Source organism: Anarhichas minor, unplaced genomic scaffold (assembly GCF_050575085.1).
Source record: "Anarhichas minor isolate MPS153535 unplaced genomic scaffold, ASM5057508v1 ptg000018l, whole genome shotgun sequence".
NCBI classification, from domain to species: Eukaryota; Metazoa; Chordata; class Actinopteri; order Perciformes; family Anarhichadidae; genus Anarhichas; species Anarhichas minor.
In genome coordinates, this window is record NW_027466464.1 from 8,271,213 (window position 1) to 8,284,786 (window position 13,574).

The 13,574-nt window shown below is 42.8% G+C and overlaps 1 protein-coding gene across 1 annotated transcript; it reads left to right on the top strand.

Moving 5' to 3' along the window:
* The first annotated feature begins 2,299 nt into the window (after positions 1-2,299).
* Positions 2,300-12,590, top strand: igfbp2a (insulin-like growth factor binding protein 2a). Its single transcript, XM_076094724.1, has 4 exons — positions 2,300-2,696; positions 10,580-10,761; positions 11,933-12,073; positions 12,432-12,590. Exons 1-4 carry the CDS (start codon positions 2,300-2,302, stop codon positions 12,588-12,590), a joined length of 879 nt encoding a protein of 292 aa, XP_075950839.1.
* The last annotated feature ends 984 nt before the right edge of the window (positions 12,591-13,574 follow it).

A 13,574-nucleotide genomic window follows, 5' to 3' on the forward strand; every position in this document is an offset into this window, starting at 1 on the left:
ATAAGAACCAAGTATAGAGCCAAAATTACACTAATACTACACTTTTGTGTTTGCTTTAGGAATATGCATTTAGGATTTAGAGACAGGTGTGAAATTATTGGCTTAAGCTTTGCATCACAAGTTAAATAGGTTTCCAGGACACGACAGTCTTTGCAGCATTCTTACTTACAAACAGGCTGCAGCCATTGTTGCAGCCGTCTTCCAGAAGGCCTGCCGAGAGGCTGCAGCTCAAAATTAGGTCGGGTGAAGTGCAGCATTACCATCTTTAATCACCGAGTTAGCGGTTTATGTCACCACTCGATCGATTAGGATTCAAACATTTGGCCTATTCAGAGAGGTGGCTGAGGCAGAATATCAAAGCTAGGAGTGAAACTTACGAATGTTTCCGGTTAGATATTCATTTAGTGTGGGCGCTAAAAAAATGCTAATGAGCATCAGCCTGTGCGAATTACATCATATCATTGATAAATGAATGCTGTGTATGACTTCATCTTAACAACTCCTTTTTATTATTTATGAGTAACTTATAGATAATGTATAACCCACTTCATTTGTAAACAGATTTAAAGACATTTTTAAGTGTCTATTAATGTGTTTGTCAGCAGCTATAATCATCATGAAGCATCCATTACTGCCGTGTGATGAATACTTGACAACAACTAGTTGTGATCATACATAAAGGAAAATGTTGCGATTTGGTTAAAAGGCCGGGCAGAGTTTTGGGGACTTGCTGTTCTCTGGTTAAGAAGATGAGCTCTGGCTTATAAACCGCTCTCTGTATACTTACTGTATGTGCCCTCAGCACATCAGTGATGCCATACCTTCCTCTATCAATGTGGAGTTTATCCAGAGGTTGTTTTTACAGTTCCATGGGGAGGAATTTAAGTAACTGACCTTGGTGGGGATTACTTTGCACACATGGGCAGATACTGCGGCCTCTTAGGCCTATTAGCTAGTGGCCATCCTGCTGCTTTTCCACCCATGGTTTTATAAAATGACATATGAGGTTCTATGTGCAAACAGCCCTCTGGGCATCCTCCTGACTCACACCCCTGAGATACAAGACAGCTTCCAATGTGCCCTTTCTCCCTCCTCACGCCCCCCAAGGTGAGCCAGGATGCCGATCGTGAATAGGGCCAAATAGCATTAAATCAGGGGGCACCCACAAAACAAAATAATCTACATTTAAATCTGAGGAGTGAGATTACACATGCCACTTCTATTTCTGGGCCCGTGGATAAACACCGATTAGTGTACCGCACTGGACAGGGTTAATAGGAGCTTGTTCGGTGGGTAAGCACGACACCTCAAGGCTTGGCCTCACCGATCGATAGGAAACATTGCTGAGTACGTGCACAGTACCATTACTGTGCACAGACATATAAGTTGGTAGCAGCTGGCAAGTTTTAATTGAGTGTCAATGGACATGTCTGCCACGGTGGGGAGGTCTTTCCATGTAAGGAATGCTCTGCACATAGTCCTTTTGTTTGTTTGTTTATTTATTTATGCATTCTGGGAGTCGGGGTAGACTGCGCTGATTGAAACAAACACTCCACAGTATGTATGGCAATGCAGAGTCTTCCAGCCAGGGGGCTATAATTTACTGCCTTGTTTTTGATACTGGAGCACGAGCTCAAGTTTCACATTGACTTCTATTTCTATGAATTCTGTTCTGCAAAGCAGTTTTAATTATAATTGACTTGAGGTAGTTATTGTCCCCTTGACCACAAAGAGGTCAGGGGTCAGGGTCGGCTATGAAGATGATGACGAGGCTTTCATTTAATATATAGAAAACACGTGTGAGCTTTTGTGTATATATTTGCAGTCATATATTTTAGTCAAAAGGAAGACTTTTAAATGTTTCAGTGGCAGTACTTATTTCAGCTGCAGAAAGTGAAAAGCCATTAGCAGCTGATTTAACTCATAGATTTTATGGATCAAACTGAAAGGTAATTTTAGTCCAATCAGACTGCTGTATTCTCAGAACATCAAATGCATTTAATTCAGCCAATTCACTTCAATTTGTAGGACCATTATTCTCATTCTGGGCCAGCCAACTTTAGGATAACATACGGAAAAGGGACACACATTAGTGTAATTTACCTCCAACGTTTCAGCAGAGCCAAAGGACGACATTTGAACTAAATCCTCTGTCTTCCCATATTAACACCCACATGTGGCCCCAAGAGCAAACCTGGGAATTTGTAGGACCCAGCAGACCTCCCAGCCCCCGGCTTCACCTGTTCGCATGCACATTTCTTCCCCCTTTCTTCCACTTGGGATTGCCTTCTATCGCTCCATGATAATGACAAAAGACCTCATGCCTCTAACAATGCTGTGGTACGCGTGCAGCTTGCTGATCCTCTCCGCGTCTTTTGCCGGTGCCTCCCTGGCCGAGATGGTGTTCCGCTGCCCCGGCTGCACCGCGGAGCGCCAGGCGCTGTGCCCGAGGCTCACCGAGACTTGCGCAGAGATAGTGCGCGAACCCGGCTGCGGGTGCTGCCCCGTGTGCGCCCGCCAAGAGGACGAGATGTGCGGCGTGTACACCCCGAGGTGCACCACCGGTCTGCGATGCTACCCGACGCCCGACTCGGAGCTTCCCCTGGAGCAACTGGTGCAGGGTCAGGGGCAATGCCTGCGCAAAGTGGACACCGAGACGGCCACTTTGAGCCAGGAGCAGCGGGAGCAAACCAGCGGTCAGTCTGTTTCCTGGAAACCTGTTTTTCTTCTATCAATTTTTAATGACACTGTCTAGACTGCAGCCTGAAGAATAGTGTAGACATTTTGCATTGCCATGAAGGCTGAGCCCAAATCTGTGTCACCATTTTGCACAAGTGGATAAGATATGTTCATGTTATATCATACATTCTATTTATAGTGTCTACAGTGCATCCTTTAAAGTAATTGGATAATTATGCGCCCCTTTAGAGCCTTTTTATACCCTTTGCCATCAGGATTTACCCACAGACTTGAAATAATCTGGATGTTTGTGCTATCAGCACTTTGTTGCATCCATTATGTTGCATTAGTATGTTGTTCTTTATGTGCATTTGAGGTGTGCTATTTCTGAATTCTTCTGCAGTAAGGACCTCTGTTCTTCTGCCTGTTGCATGAGGTATTCTTACACTCATGTTAAAGCCTGTGTTGCATTGACTTGTTTATAGTGTTGTGAATGTGCATGGGGAGAGAGAAACAAAAGGAACAGTCACCCAGCCCAAGTTAACCTCAGCTATGCTCCAAAACAGCTGGAACCTCCAGTCTCTCCCAGTATCCCCACTTTAAAACACTGTGACAGAGAACAAGGTAGTGGCCCTGCAAGATTCCCAGAAATTACTCGGTGGGATCGTTGCAGAAAACATCATAGTATTGATGTTGACATTTCCACAGGGGAGTGGAGAGAAAGGAGTGGAGAGAGACAGCAGGAGGAATGCAGCATTGATTGGAAAAGTGGACTTTAGGCTTTGACCAGAAATAGCTATAAAGTGGTGTTGACAGTGACTGCATTAACCGGGCTGTCTACCTGGAAAACGAGCTGGATGTATGTGCAGGCGGGATCACAATAAAGCTTCATGAGGCCTGGAGCCAGCAAGGCTCATGTGGCTTGTGTTTGAATAAGGACAGATCGCAGTGAAGAAAGAAAAGTAAACCTCCTCATTAATTGGCTGATTTTGAAGCTGCAGAAACACACACAGTCGACGAGTGTGCAGCGGAGCCAGCTGCGCTGTGATTTTTACTAATTTCCAAATCCTTGCTTTGTCAGAGTTTACCTCCAGACTGACACGTGTTTGTTTTGGCAGCGAACTCTGTAGAGAAACTACTGAAGAGTACCCCTTTTGTCAGTGTACTCCCCAGCACACTGACAAAAAAGGGCAAAAATGGTTGTGACACGTTTGTGATCTAAAAACCACAAATGACTCAATCCAACATTTATGTAACCACACGCAGCGCCCTTCAAACAATAACACACAAGCAATAAAACAGGCGTGAATTGCAGAGTTGCATAAGAGTAAAACATGAGGGCAAACTGCACGAACATCATGTAAAGGCTTGCTTGCAAGACAGCAATTTGTTAGGTGTCACTGATGTTTCTTCCTCAGGTTTGGCTCAGGCTGTGCTCCGCCTCGCAGTTTGAAAGGTTGGAGATTTAGCTAGATGTGTGCAAAAAGCCTAGAAAGGCTGAATAAATAAAAGAGAATGGAAGAGTGTTACAGGGATTTTTATCAACAGGAAGCACCAGACTTTATTCTTCTTGGGTGCTCAACCTCTGTTTCAGCTTCAAAATAAGTTGGCCATCCACTTTGTGTTTTAAATATAACATAATAAACTTACTGTTGGCGTTACAGATGCTTACTGTCAGTCTCCTGCTTTCCAGTTGGCCAAGTTTGATACTGCACAGACCTGATTTCCTGTCATAAATTCTTCTCAGATACAAAAAGAGGAAGTAATGAAATCCCCGATAGAGCTCAGCTCTTGGCGGCTGTTGGAAGATTAAGAGGAAACTTCTGGCTGCGACGCACTGCAGCTCCTTTGTTCCAGGAATTAATGTGTAAATGACAGATGAAAAGGCTGATTATAACACAATAATTAAGTGGCTGTGTTTAGCTGAGCAGGGGGAGCCGTGACTGGATTTGAAACCCTGGGCAAAGAATCAAAGGGTGAAGTTTTGCAGCTGCTTTATTTAGATGTTTATAAGCCTCAACATCCTGGCATCCTGTTGTTCTTGCTTATTGTAGTCCAAGTAAATGTCTTGGACACAAATAACATATTGTAAAACTTATTACACTGAAATAGGATTATATAACATTTCAAATCAGTGTTCGAAGTGACATTCAGAGAGTTACAGCTTTTATGCGTTTTAAGAATCGATCTGATGGTCGTATCCGTCGCAACTTGCAATGACAGCAGCAGCTTAATCCTTGTAAACTCCTGGATCAGCACGAAAAACAACCAAAGAGGTCAAAGGTCAGAGTTAATATTCCTTTGACCCTCGAATGATCATGGGAGAGAAAAGACGGTGAGAGAGGTGAAAATCAGTCAGAGGATGGAAATGTAGGAGAGATTACAAATTTGGGGAATATACAAATTTTGTTTTCTGTTATTTGCATTCAAGTATTTATTTAATGTATTTAATATTACAGTTTGTAATATTGCATACAATACATAATACCAAATACTGAAGAACTTGTCAGTGAGGCTTGAAAATAGTGGAGTAATCAGTAACTAATTTGGTTTTTTGTTAGTTTTTAATAAAACTTATTGGATGAAATGTACTGGCTTAGTTTCTTCTCAAAGCCACAGGCGATGTTTGTTCCCTGTTTTAAATGGCCAAAGCAAGTGATTACAACATATTAGTAATTCAGAAAGTAAGAAACTGATATTGCTTCATAAATCCCCTATAATGAACTCCCCAGAGTGCAGTAATGTCTTGTTTAGCTCAGCAGGAAGTGTATTAGGCTTTGGCCACAGTCAAAATTCACTTATGACGGACATTCACGTTTGCTTTATCAAAAGTAATGTGTTTGAAAGTGTCTTAGTGAACAGTGTGTTATAGGGCTGCAAGATGCAGATGGAGATGTTTCTGTGACACTCCTAAACCAGGCTTGAATTGGATGGGTATACGTATACGAACATCTGAATTGAAAACATTAAAATATATGAAGTTGCATAAAACCAAACCTTGTGAGCTCTGATTACCTCTCTTTGGGCCTTCAGCATCTCTGGTTTGTGTGTTTGTGTGCTGCACGAGTGATTGCCTGCACGTGTTACACTGCACGCAACTACACTGAGGATTTGACACAATAGATTCCAAAAAATGTGTCACGCTTTGGCTTTATTCTGTGCAAGAAGTGTCTCAAATAATGTGCATATCTTAGAATAGATGAATATAGATGTTTAACTCTTAATCCAGATGTTTGCACACGTTATCACGATATCTCATGGATTCAAATCACCAGGACTTCTCTGTGATGTGGGGAACTAGCAGGATCAAATGAGCTACTCCCTCATGAACCCAAGAACTGATTGGAATATTTCAATAATAAAACTAACTGTATTTGTATTTAAATTTCAGACTTTTACTAATAACATGAATATTCCACGCTTCCTACAATTTAAGCTGAAATGCCTCCCTATTCCAAACTAACACCCACAACTTTCCCACTAGCCTCTCTGTTTATGCACAGTATCACTTGATATTCCGTTCCCAAGGAAACCTGGACCCAAATAAAGGTTTCTTTAATCAGCCTGCAGGGGCCTTTAGTTGTTATGACTGGGATCATACCATATGTGACCTCGACGGGAAACAAGTTGATTAACAAAGTCCAAACAGAGCCCTCAGCTGGTAGCTTGAATGTCTCACGGATTAGAAAAAAATGGATACAGTTAATTGGTTATTACTCCTCAAAATGCCCATTTTGCCCAAACCTGTCCAGATTCAGCTTTACATGTTGAGAAGTCTTTTGTTTGAATATCGTTGAAAAATGTATGAAGAGGAAAAAGGAGGTGGAAAGAAAAGTGGAAAAGTCCTGTGCCGTCTAGTCGCTGGAATCACATTGTTAGCTAACAAGGGGCATTCCTGTGTACCTGCGGGGGCAACCAGACGGAGCCCGCAGGACTGAAATAGCTCCCAGATAATCCCAGGCTTCTCCAAAAACAGGGGCGTTTGTGCCATCTCCCCCCCAGGCGTCGACTTCACGTTTAGTCGTGCCAAGAATCTTCTCGTGCCTATTGAGATCCAGAATAACCTTCCCACCCTCGTTTTTGGACAAGGGTGATTTGAGACAATGCAAACCCCTGTCTGAAATGCTACTTACACTGGAGGGGAAGGACATAGCAACTCTTTCAACAGTTGTTGAGATGCTTCACTAAAATATGGCACTCAAGGAAAAGTTTGGGGGGGATGACCAAAGTCAATAGGACCACATGGTTAACAAAGATGTTGGTTCTGCACATTGATGATTTTTTTCCCCACCATATCTTTCTTTTAAAACAGATGCTCACTTTATGGATAGAGATGTTAATATTTTCAAAACAGGACCTAGTTTGTCAGTGAGAAAGTAGATGCATGTGATGCGCTACAAGTTTGATGCGTTCCAGCTTGCCTCAATCCATGTCCTAGTTTAAGTCCTGAAGTCGCCCCAGAGTTCACACAGCGGTGCAGGTAGAGCGCAAGATGCCTGGCCTTGGATACCTCGGTGTGTACGTACGTGCCAGAGCCTGTCCAAAGCCTGCTTTTAGATGACTGTTGCGGGCCAGAAAGCCTGGCAGGTAAACATATCTGCACTTTGCTGAGTTTGTGTTTCGAGGAAAACAGTCCCACTAGGCCGTGCAGTGGGTGATGGGCTGCAGCTACTCTCTGCCGTTTGTTTCATCAACTTTGCAAGTGGCACATGACCTATTTCCCACCTCAGAGCTGCTTTAAAAAACATATTGAGACAGAAGACTTCTTTTTTTTTTTTTTTTACTGATTTCTACATTCCAACATTTAAAGGGATAGCTCAGTTTTTTTGCAACTGACTCAGATGTCTTTTTGTGCAGGTATAACGACCAGTGATCTTAGGTTAGCTTAGATACGTTACTGGATGTCTGGATTTATTTATTCTTGCCTGTTGATACCTGTTGAAATACAGGGTTACCCAAATGCTCCATGTGCATTGAGAGAAAATGCTCCCATTGATGTCCACTCATTTTGGAGAGCTTACAAACTCACGTCACATCCATGAGTTTGTCTGACAATAAAACAAGGGTTCAGTTCGTATCAATGGGAATAGGATGTAGCGAGAATGCTGATGGCTGTCCTTTTTCAACCTTTCCATTCTCCACCCCGCGGCCAAGTTCTGCCATTTGCTTAGTTGACCAGAATCTGGACAATCAGACATGACACCTCTGGCCTACGTGCCATCTGGGAATTCGACATGGATCAGATAAAGAAAGAAAGCCTCTGGAGCCATTGTGTGAGGATTAACTCAAGCAGTAGACTGGACAGTAGGACTGCTGCTTTGTTGATACTGCTGATCCCAAGCCCACCGCTGTGGAACGGCTTGGACTGCAGAGGCCTAGCGCCCCCTGAAAGTGGGGTCCTGACCCTCTGTGTTGGTGTGTTGGTGTGTTGGTGTGCGTGTACATTCGAGTGGGAGATTGTCGTATTCGCTGCGTATAAACTGTGCGTTCACGCTTATGTGTGGCCAGACTGTGTATTGGAGTGAACATCTCAGGTTTCCTTAGAAGAGAAGGGAGTGATGCTGTTGCACTTGGATACTGTCGGGATTATGTAATGCGGCAAAACAAAAAGCTGCTAACATTTTGTGTGTCGTGTGTTTATCCGCGCGCACACACACACACACACACACACACACACACACACTACACACACACACACGCACACACACACACACACATACATATGTGAGCACACACCTGATTCCAGTTGACTTTTGCCCTTTTTGGAAAGAGACCCAGCCTTCAAAGAAAAGCCGGAGAGAGCACGATGGAGCATCATGAGGGGAACTGAAGTCCAACAACACCAGATCTATCTGATGGCAAAAGGCGCCAGCACCGTGTTATTGCTTCGTTTGGAATTTCCTTTCTCCCGTTCTCTCTTAGGCCTTTTGTAATCATATTCTACAAGCGGATGTCAAATTTACCTCTTGCAGAGCGCAGAGAATGCCTCTCCAGTCCACCACCACCACCAGCAGTAACACACACTCGCTTTCATTCTCTGTCCTGCAAACGCCCTTTCCACAAGTCTGCACGTTACAGCTTGACTCAAACTATCCACTCTCTGGCCCACTGTTTGACCTTCTCTACTGTCTGTGCTTATTTCCCTTCTTTCCTTCAGGCGTCAAGTGAATTCCTGCATAGATGAAATCCACGCTCAAATGAAAATCAGAGAAAACAAACACTCTCCTGACATATTTTAAATATATTCTTACTAGCTAAACTGAGCTGAGATGTGATCATGAGGCATTTTCTTAATCTAAAATCAGCTGGTTTGGAGTGACGCTCCTTTTCCACTCCCTCTCCGTCAACCCTCAAACCCCTAAGTATGCTCTGTTGTCAGAAACAACATGTTCTGTTGAACCTGATGGCCTCTCACATTGTTTGCTCCATCTGTTTGAAGAGAGGTTTTTTTTTTTTTTTTTAGGTTGATGTTTAACAAGACTCCAAGGAGAGAGGAGACGGTCAAACCGAGACTGGAGGAATCACTGGATGGCCACAGTGACTCTGCTGTTTGACATAGTTTCAGTGACAAACAGGACATGCATTTGATGTTGGTTTAGTTTGCTACATGATTAATTCCTTGTTCATTACGTGTTATTTCCATATATTTAAATCCATAAACAACTGGCCTTATTTTCTATTGTTGTTCAGTATTTAGCCATGCGATGAGAGGTTTTCACGTACCCACAGTTTTGAGCAACTTTGGTCGTTTTCCCCTGCAAAAAAAGCTCCTTTTCTTTTATGATTCTGATGCACCATGCTGTCAGAGGTGATAGCTTGAGTTCAGTTTGATCCACTGAAGCATTAGATGTATTGAAACCTCATCATTTTGACCAGGCCTGACTAGGATCAGGTCTGGACCTGCGAAGACCTCAAACCTAGATCGAAGTCATCAAGAGGTCTTCCAAACACAAGTGTAAATGTCTGATGATTTTGTTCATTTATCACCACTTTTAACATCTGCTCATGAAATTATATCACACCAGTAAGGAAAAAAAGCAACCATGGAAACCTGACTGTGACTAAAAGTTCAACAGAGGCCAACTTTTCTGAGCCCACAAGCTTGTTAACGGAGCTGCATGTGGTTGCTTCGCTCTGTGAGAAAAGGAAAGGATTGTAGTGACTCATTGATTGTGCTGATGCGTTTCAGAGCACTTTAACAGCGGTTTGGACACTTCACCCCCGCAACATTATGTTAAGTGAAAGTGTCAGTTGGGACAATGAGGAAAAATGGTCACAAACACGAGAACTATACTTCAATCCTAAAGCAAAGAGCAGAGTTAGACTTTTATATCCTGGAGGGTGCAGGTGAGCTAGATCAACTGGCTACCTTTGAATTAGGACCGATCATCAGACGCAGTGGGAGGGACGTCGGAAAATCCAGAGAATTGTGTTTTTTATTTCCCTCCCATCCATCTAATGTCGACTAGTCCTCATGGAAAGGAAAGAGGATTCTCCTCAAGAAGCTGAGAGCTTTTTTTTTTTTTTTGCAAAGCAGGCCACTTACTTTGTTGCTCTGACAAATGAGCTCCGCAATTGGATGCTTATTCCGCCACACTTCCAGCCTGTAAAAAGCCCAATCCATTACCACGATGACAGCAGGAGGGCATCAGAGCGGCTCAGTGAGAGAGACGGTCCTGGAAAGTCACAGGTTTAATGCTTTTAGCAGCCAATGTGTCCATCATAGTGTCCTTGAGGCCTGTCCTGCCCAGTTTATTTTCTACTCTTTTGGGGACACAGTTAAGACTTAGTTTAAAGTGTTAAATATGTGACTTTTTTTAACAACTAAATGTATCAACACAGTAGAAATTTGGGATACTTAGATTAAGATTTGATGGATTTATATGTCGTGTCTACACAGGCGAGGCTGTGGAGCCGCTGCCTGAACAGGGTGTGAGCGAGATCCCGGCCATCCGGAAGCCCAGCAAAGAGACCACCTGGCTGGGACCCAAAGAGAGCGCCGTACGCCAGCACAGACAGGAGATGAAGACCAAGATGAAGACCAACAAGGTGGAGGAAGTGAAACCCCCGCGGCCCAAACAGGTGAGGCACAACAGAGTGTCTGGTCCACAGGAAAAGCTTTGGATATAGCTCTTGAAAAGTTCTTAAGTTTAAGTCCTGGAATCAACCAGAAGAAGAAAGAGGAACACCAAAATCATTTTTGAACCTGTTCAAATGTTGTTATTGTAGAGCTTATAGAATAAGTAATGACTTAAGAACAACCTGGCACAATATATTGTAAATCTGTAAGACATGGCATGATAACGACGGTCAGCTTCTACGAGACAAGAACGTGTAAGTAGCGCAGTCTTTTCCAGAAGAGACTTCCCTGCACTACCTACCTCCTCAGACTGCTGAAGGAAGAAAAGAGGAGGTCAGTGTCGCCTCCCTCTGGTCCAGCTTCTGTGGATATTTGGCTGCTGCATTGAAAAGTGTTTTATTTGAGGATCATTCAAAGTGCAGTTAATGCTGTTGATAAGTGATAGTTAAATTCACTTTAAAGCCTGAGGAGGAAATAACGTAAACACCTAACAACATTTTCATGCCATGGCACAAAGAAAAGGCTTTGGCAGATATTAAATACACCTGACCGGCTCTGTAATCCGGAGCTGGGACTCTCGAGTGAACCCTGGGCATTTCTGACCAGCATCGTGGTATTTTCCATCCGCTATAAAAATCAGTTAAAGGTTATTGCTCAGCCAGAAACTTATAACTGTCTCAACAAGGCATTTGGCTGTGTGGAATTGTGAGGTAAATCTGAGGTCACTGGCAAGAGTTGTTGTTCATTACTGGCAAGAAAACACGATTCATTTGCTCATTACAGAAAGCCCCTTCAGCTTTATTATGTGTGTGTGCCTTTTATGTGAGATTTTATGTAGCATGTAAAAAATGTGCTGATGCCTTGCAAACACATCTTGGTGTTGATGAATGCATTTCTGCTGTGTGCATGGATTAAACTGAATTTATGAACATTTTTTAAAGGAAAAAAGGTGATATAAAAGATCTGATTTCTTATTTTCCAAAGAAAACAACAAATAGGAAAAACTCTAATCTCCATGCACAGAGGTTTGAATTATTGTAATATTCTTTTTAGAACATTTCTTTTGCCGCAGGCCAACCATAATTTACCCGACTGTCACAGAAACCTGGTGACTCACAAACCCAAACGCCTCTATACGGGTGTGTTAACATAAGCTTTGCTGTTGTTTTTAAGACTCAGTGTCAGCAGGAGCTCGACCAGATCCTGGAGAGGATATCCAAGATGCCCTTCAGAGATAACCGAGGTCCCCTGGAAGACCTGTACGCCCTGCACATCCCCAACTGTGACAAGAGGGGGCAGTATAATCTCAAACAGGTGACTCCAGGCATTGTGGGAAACAGGGTGGTAAGCAGAGTGGGTGTAGAAACTTGATACTATACAGGTGTTGAAAGGAGAAAAGGTGGGTAAAGCATCATAACCACCAATTTAAACAGTGACATGCGGCTTTATTTTTTGTCTTATTAAAGCATCTTATTGCACATATATGTATTTAAATACTGTGTATGTGTGTGTGTGTGTGTGTATATATAGAAAAGAAAAGGGATCTAAATGAAACATGTGCGACCTAAAACTGATATTACACATAGTTTTGCACAACACATACATGCATATTGTCGTCATCTAAAATAGCGTAAAAACATGCAGAAATAAAACACAGCATATTGTGTTTCAGTGCAAGATGTCTCTGCATGGGCAGAGGGGCGAGTGCTGGTGCGTCAACCCCCACACCGGCCGATCTATCCCATCAGCCCCCATTGTGAGGGGCGACCCCAACTGCAGCCAGTACCTCAGAGAGCTGGAGCTGGAGCTCCCTGACATGGACCAGATTTAAAGTGGCATAAAAACAAAACAAAAAAAACTGTAAAGTACCTGGGAACAAAAAAAACATCTGAGTAAGCTATATATTATCTTTCTATTTGTATGTGTCTGTAGTTCATTTGATGACATTTGAAATCTTAACCACCTAAAAGGATTAGACGATAGAATCCAGCGTGCTGCGTAGGATGCAACTGCAGATTATTTGTAGAAGTAAAGATAAGACTTTCAATAGACAGCTGGAGCGTTGGTGACTTTTGCTTTACTAATTGTGACTTTGCTCAGAGTTGCTCTGTTATCAGTGTTTTGTTCTGTTTGTGTTGAAAAGTGAAAAGCCTTCAACGTATTTGGTTTTAGGTGTGTTTTCGTTGTCCTCGCTTGCAGACTACTGTTACGCCTTATTAACAGATAATGCTATTAAAATGGTAATAAATTCAATGTGTGCCTGCCTGTGTTTTAATTTGTACACACACTTTGAATGTGGAGCACTCGATGCAGGGTTGTTTTGAAAGTTAAGATTCATCCCGAGGGGCGCACAAATAATTGGTACCAAATTTCACGAAAGTTCATCCACTTTTTAGTAATTTCTGTCAAAAACAGAGAACGTCGACCTCATACTGGTGGAGGAAAAGTCAGGATCACTAAAGTGAGAAGGATACATCATCTGGTGAGCATGAATGTCTGTACAAAATGTAATGGTGATCCATTCAATACTTGTTGAGACATTGCAACTGACCAGAGACGTAAGGTATGTTGAAAAGAAAAGGACTCCCTTACCTTCCTTATTTGGTATTACTGTGTCAAAATGAATCACATTTAGCACAAAACTATGCTGAGCTGACCTCTGTGTGTTGAGTCTTTCAAAACATAACTCACCTTTGGAAACTCCCCAACGAGAAAAGTCTCCGCAGGCAGTTTCGCCTTTGACAGCAGATGGAAACAACCTGAGTGTCAAGGTCAGAGAGATAGCAGCCGCAAAAAAGAAAAGAAAACTGACTCA